This window comes from Oryzias latipes, chromosome 6 (genome assembly GCF_002234675.1).
Source record: "Oryzias latipes chromosome 6, ASM223467v1".
Taxonomy (NCBI): Eukaryota; Metazoa; Chordata; class Actinopteri; order Beloniformes; family Adrianichthyidae; genus Oryzias; species Oryzias latipes.
This window is the reverse complement of record NC_019864.2, coordinates 31,544,552-31,550,551: the sequence shown is the minus strand read 5'-3', so window position 1 is coordinate 31,550,551 and position 6,000 is coordinate 31,544,552. Positions and strand designations below refer to the sequence as shown.

Here is a 6,000-nt window from a genome sequence, read left to right as displayed (position 1 = left end):
AACTGTTGTCGTTTCTGTCCCTAAAGGACAGGTGCTGCTGAGGCTCCGCCCCCTTTTTTTTTAACATCCTCCTGATAATCCTCATTTTTTCATATCTTTCTGAAGTTCAAGTTATAAACTGACCAATCACAAAAAAGTAGGTGGAGCCTGCTGGTCTCCACATCCAAACCATTTGATTTCCTGTAGCCCGTGGTAGGGGTGTGGCCTTCCAACAAGCTCACTCCTAATTGCTGAGTGGTTGTCATAGAAACAATGAATCAGACCGACTTGGACCAATCACTGCTTACTGACGTCTTGGTCCCACATGGACCATCTCACAAAAAATAGCGACTGACCTAATTTAATTGGATCAAACCATTTTCGTTTGGGGGGTGTCCCTCACTGGACCGGATCCAGTTCCCGTCAGAACCGTCACAGACGACCAGACACACTCGGGTTCAAACATTTTACTGCAGAACGTCTAACAGGTGTGAGTGTTCGAACATTTCGGTTCCTCATGACAAAAAACCTGTGGCACGCAGAACCCCCCTCCCCCCACCAAGGCAGCGAAGTAGAAAAAGAGACAATCACAGAGGGAGGTGTGGTTCAAGGCGCTCCACGCCGTGTGAAAGCCGTGACTGAAACATCTGACAGTGTCCCTGTGATTGTCATGGTTACCACACAAAAATGTGCTGCATCACACACACACACACACACACACACTGGAGGGCTCACACCTGAGCGTCCTCCATGATTCAGATGAAGACCGTCTGAGGGATTCATACAATAAATACATTCTGACTCCGCCCCCGACTGACAGGAAAACACACAGACCTCCACACAGGCGCCTCTCTTTAGGCTCCTCCCATTCTTGCTTCTAGTGAAATGCACTGTGGTGAGGGGGCGGGGCACAAAAACACGTGAACAATCGCGCCTCCTTCATAAAATACTTTTTTGGTCAAACAGCGCCGACAGTGAAATCAGACGTCCATGAAGGACAAGATGGATCTGCTAGAAGGTCGTTTGACTCCTCCTCTCTTTTGGCTTCAGCGTTAAGGCCCAGAATCTGGAGTGGAAGAGGAGAGGAGTAGAGCAGGTGATGAGAGGAGCGGTGGAGGAGCAGGTGTGGCGGCGCTGTAAACACACATGAACAGTATTGCAGGCGATAGCGGGCAGAGCGGCGCGCCTCCTCGCCGTCTTTTCTAGTTGTCTAAACTCCTCGTTCCTCCTCCTGTCCAAAGTGCAGAGGTGCTGTTACAGTCCGGCTACACCGGGGGGAGCCGCTCCTCTCTGACAGGCTGTTTATTGCTATGAAGTCCCCCCCCCCATTGATTCTGTGCTTTCTTTTCTCGGGGGGGTCTGAATCCAGTGCTGGGGGGGTCTTCCCAGAGGAGTCGGCTCAGGTGAAGACGTAGTTGAGAAGGAGCTGTGAGAGGAGCAGGAGGCAGAGGACGAGGCAGTGGCGACCCGTCAGGGCGCCGTGGTCGCTCGCCCTCTGATGGGAGAGCTGCTGACTCAGCGCCACCAGGTTCCTGCAGGGAGAAGACGACAACTTCAGCCCCGCCCCTCATGTCAGTCAGGAAACCTGATACTGATTCTACTCAGGTCTGGACTCTAGTCTGACCTGCAGACCGCAGGTTCGATTCCTATGAATAGAGTTCATTGGTTTCTACTTTTTCCTGTCCGGAGACAAACTAAAAGCCGTTTCTCACAGCGTTTCCATGTGGGAAATGGCAGAAACACGAGTCGCTCAACCAAAGATCCATAAGACTCGGACCTGGAAAAAGGGCTGAGAGACTCTCTAGTCTTAGTGTCTTCTCTGGTCTAACCCATTCTTAGACGTCAAAGGGCCGTAAAAAGAACCAACACTGGAAAAGGCGACGGTGCCCCGGAACATGAATGAGAAGCAGAAAAGCGGCGTCACCTCTGGATGTCCTGCTGCGTCCTGTGGATGGAGGAGATGGACGCTTCTATCTGAGCCAAGTCCTTCAGCTGGGAGCTGCAGCCCATGCACTGCTGCGGGAAATCTGCAGACACAACCAGACTCAGGTGAATGGAGACGGGACGGTCCGCCTGCAGGGGGCGGCAGAAACACGCGTCTCACCCTCGTTGTCGGAGGACTCGTGGGGGGGCTCCGACGTGCTGCTGCTGCTCTCCGTGTTTTGGCTGCAGCTGGACGGCTGGCTGCTGGACTTCCTGTGCTTCCTATTCAGCGCCACCTGGAGGCGGAGTAGATTTTAACCTCACAGCACAAAAACACAGAAATGACAGATCCACCTGGACTAGCTTAACCTGAACTAGATCCACCAGGACCAGATCCACCTGGAATAGATCCACAAGGACCAGATCCACCATGACTATTTCCACCTGGACCAGATCCACAAAGACCAGATCCACCTGGACTAGATCCACCAGGACCAGATCCACCAGGACTAGATCCACAAGGACCAGATCCATCAGGACCAGATCCACCTGGACCAGATCCACCAGGACTAGATCCACCTGGACTAGATCACAAGGACCAGATCAACCTAGACTAGATCCACAAGGACCAGATCCACCTGGACTAGATCCACCAGGACCAGATCCACCAGGACTAGATCCACAAGGACCAGATCCACCTGGACTAGATCCACCTGGTGAATCAGGTGGAAAGATTTCATGTAATTCATGGACACCAGTGAAGATCACAAATCATTCATTCATTCATTTTCTTAACCGTTTTATCCCTTTCGGGGTCACGGGGCTGCCGGAGCCTATCCCGGCCACTTGTGGGCGAAGGCAGGGGGGACACCCTGAACAAGTCGCCAGTTTGTTGCAGGGTAGAATGTCCTCACTCACACACCCATTCACTCCTGCACTCACACCTAGGGTCAATTTAGAGTTGACAATTAACCTATGAAGCATGTTTTTGGATGGTGGGAGGAAGCCGGAGACCCCGGAGAGAACCCACGCATGCACGGGGAGAACATGCAAACGCCACACAGAAAGGCCCCCCACTGATGTTCTGTTTTTCACGTCCCCCAGCTGGGACTTGAACCGGGGGCCTTCTTGCTGTGAGGCAAGAGCACTAACCACTGCGCCACCGTGCAGCCCGATCACAAATCATTGAAGAAAAAAGGTTCAGAGCTCTGTCTAGTGGGTCTAGATGACCCAATTCCCAACATTAAAGTGCCTAGGATAGCACAAGGGTTACCCTGAACTAGATCCACCAGGACCAGATTTACCATGACTAGATCCTTCTGGACTAGATCCAGCAAGACCAGCATCTCACAGATTACAGTGGGGGTGTGGTCCCACCTGGACTCCTCACAGGTTCCAGATTTGATCATGTCTGACTAAAGTAGTTTCCCTGTGAAGCTGAAGTCCATTCTTGAGGCTCTGCAGACTCAGAGCTCCAAGGACCTCCTCTAAGGGTATTTGGGACACTCTGGATCCTACAGCGGAAAAAGGTTTGAATCCCAACAACAACAGCAGCTAGACGCGGCTGCCGGTTGCTGGAGGACCTGGAAGGATGGAGATACCGGTTCACCTTGTGCCGGCTGGTCCAGCTGTGGCCATAGGTCAGACCCACGTGTTGGCTTCTCGGCTGCGTCTGGATGACGCCGTCCTTTTCGAACTGCAGCAGGCAGAGCTCCGGGTCCCAGGGCCGGGTGCTGCAACAGAAACCCCTGGGAGTTGGATTCTGGCCGCGGTCACGCTGAGGAAACGCCAGCTGCTTACTCAGTGTGCTTGTAGATCCACTCAGAGGTGACAGGATCCTGCTGGAAGAACCGGGGGGTCCAGGGCACGTCTCCTCGTTCTTTGGCTTCCTTTCGCTGAGCGTCCTCCAGGACAAACTTCTCCTGGGTGGCCTGCACCTGGTCCCGGTCCAGGATAGCCTGGGTCACGTGCTGCCACAGTCTTAATGGAACAGAGAGAGCTTTCAGATCGTCCCGCTCCACCAGCTGCCGCTCTGCCCATCCTGACAGCAGGTTTACCTTTCCGACTCAAACTCCTCCTGCTCGCCCATCTGGACCACTCGTCTCTTCAGGCGCCTGCTGCGGATTTCGGGGCTGGGACTCCACAGCAGCTCCCTCTGGCCTGAGCATTTCTCACTGATGAAGACGTCCCCGTCCTGATTCAAGCAGAGAAAGCCAGACGTTCAGAGTGGCCGTGCAGGAGGCTCCGCCCAGGAGCAGAGAGGCCGCACGCTCTCACCCAGTGTCCATCCACCGTGGCCAGGAGCTCGTCTCCTGCCAGGATCTTCCCGCTGATCTGATTGACAGAGCTGGAACCTCCGAGGAAGGGCTGCAAAGAGCAGAGCAGAGCCCTGTTACCCCACAGAGCCTCTGTTACCCCGCAGAGCCCTGTTACCCCGCAGAGCCCCCGTTACCCCGCAGAGCCCTGTTACCCCGCAGAGCCCCTGTTACCCCGCAGAGCCCCTGTTACCCCGCAGAGCCCCTGTTACCCCGCAGAGCCCCTGTTACCCCGCAGAGCCCCTGTTACCCCGCAGAGCCCCTGTTACCCCGCAGAGCCCCTGTTACCCCGCAGAGCCCCTGTTACCCCGCAGAGCCCTGTTACCCCGCAGAGCCTCTGTTACCCCGCAGAGCCTCTGTTACCCCGCAGAGCCTCTGTTACCCCGCAGAGCCCCTGTTACCCCGCAGAGCCCTGTTACCCCGCAGAGCCTCTGTTACCCCGCAGAGCCCCTGTTACCCCGCAGAGCCCCTGTTACCCCGCAGAGCCCCTGTTACCCCGCAGAGCCCTGTTACCCCGCAGAGCCTCTGTTACCCCGCAGAGCCCCTGTTACCCCGCAGAGCCCCTGTTACCCCGCAGAGCCTCTGTTACCCCGCAGAGCCTCTGTTACCCCGCAGAGCCTCTGTTACCCCGCAGAGCCCCTGTTACTCCGCAGAGCCTCTGTTACCCCGCAGAGCCCCTGTTACCCCGCAGAGCCCCTGTTACCCCGCAGAGCTTCTGTTACCCCGCAGAGCCCCTGTTACCCCGCAGAGCCCCTGTTACCCCGCAGAGCCCTGTTACCCCGCAGAGCCCCTGTTACCCCGCAGAGCCTCTGTTACCCCGCAGAGCCTCTGTTACCCCGCAGAGCCCCTGTTACCCCGCAGAGCCCCTGTTACCCCGCAGAGCCCCTGTTACCCCGCAGAGCCCCTGTTACCCCGCAGAGCCCCTGTTACCCCGCAGAGCCTCTGTTACCCCGCAGAGCCCCTGTTACCCCGCAGAGCCCCTGTTACCCCGCAGAGCCCCTGTTACCCCGCAGAGCCTCTGTTACCCCGCAGAGCCTCTGTTACCCCGCAGAGCCTCTGTTACCCCGCAGAGCCCCTGTTACCCCGCAGAGCCTCTGTTACCCCGCAGAGCCTCTGTTACCCCGCAGAGCCCCTGTTACCCCGCAGAGCCCCTGTTACCCCGCAGAGCCCCTGTTACCCCGCAGAGCCCCTGTTACCCCGCAGAGCCCCTGTTACCCCGCAGAGCCCTGTTAACCCGCAGAGCCCTGTTACCCCGCAGAGCCTCTGTTACCCCGCAGAGCCCCTGTTACCCCGCAGAGCCCCTGTTACCCCGCAGAGCCCCTGTTACCCCGCAGAGCCCCTGTTACCCCGCAGAGCCTCTGTTACCCCGCAGAGCCTCTGTTACCCCGCAGAGCCCCTGTTACCCCGCAGAGCCCCTGTTACCCCGCAGAGCCTCTGTTACCCCGCAGAGCCCCTGTTACTCCGCAGAGCCTCTGTTACCCCGCAGAGCCCCTGTTACCCCGCAGAGCCTCTGTTACCCCGCAGAGCTTCTGTTACCCCGCAGAGCCTCTGTTACCCCGCAGAGCCCCTGTTACCCCGCAGAGCCCCTGTTACCCCGCAGAGCCCCTGTTACCCCGCAGAGCCCCTGTTACCCCGCAGAGCCCCTGTTACCCCGCAGAGCCTCTGTTACCCCGCAGAGCCTCTGTTACCCCGCAGAGCCCCTGTTACCCCGCAGAGCCCCTGTTACCCCGCAGAGCCCCTGTTACCCCGCAGAGCCCCTGTTACCCCGCAGAGCCTCTGTTAC

General features: G+C 57.4%; 1 protein-coding gene across 2 annotated transcripts in view; it reads right to left on the bottom strand.

Moving 5' to 3' along the window:
• Positions 1-431: 431 nt before the first annotated feature.
• LOC101171478 (oxysterol-binding protein-related protein 5) overlaps positions 432-6,000 on the bottom strand; it is a 34,724-nt gene continuing 29,155 nt past the window's right edge. For both annotated transcript variants that reach the window (XM_023956172.1, XM_023956173.1), the window contains 7 exons: positions 4,180-4,269; positions 3,960-4,096; positions 3,703-3,882; positions 3,512-3,635; positions 2,084-2,198; positions 1,904-2,006; positions 432-1,511 (listed from right to left, as the gene is read on the bottom strand). In XM_023956172.1, coding sequence (XP_023811940.1) covers positions 1,379-1,511; positions 1,904-2,006; positions 2,084-2,198; positions 3,512-3,635; positions 3,703-3,882; positions 3,960-4,096; positions 4,180-4,269 — 882 coding nt within the window. In that variant the 3' untranslated portion in view covers positions 432-1,378. The remainder of the gene's footprint in view (positions 1,512-1,903; positions 2,007-2,083; positions 2,199-3,511; positions 3,636-3,702; positions 3,883-3,959; positions 4,097-4,179; positions 4,270-6,000) is intronic.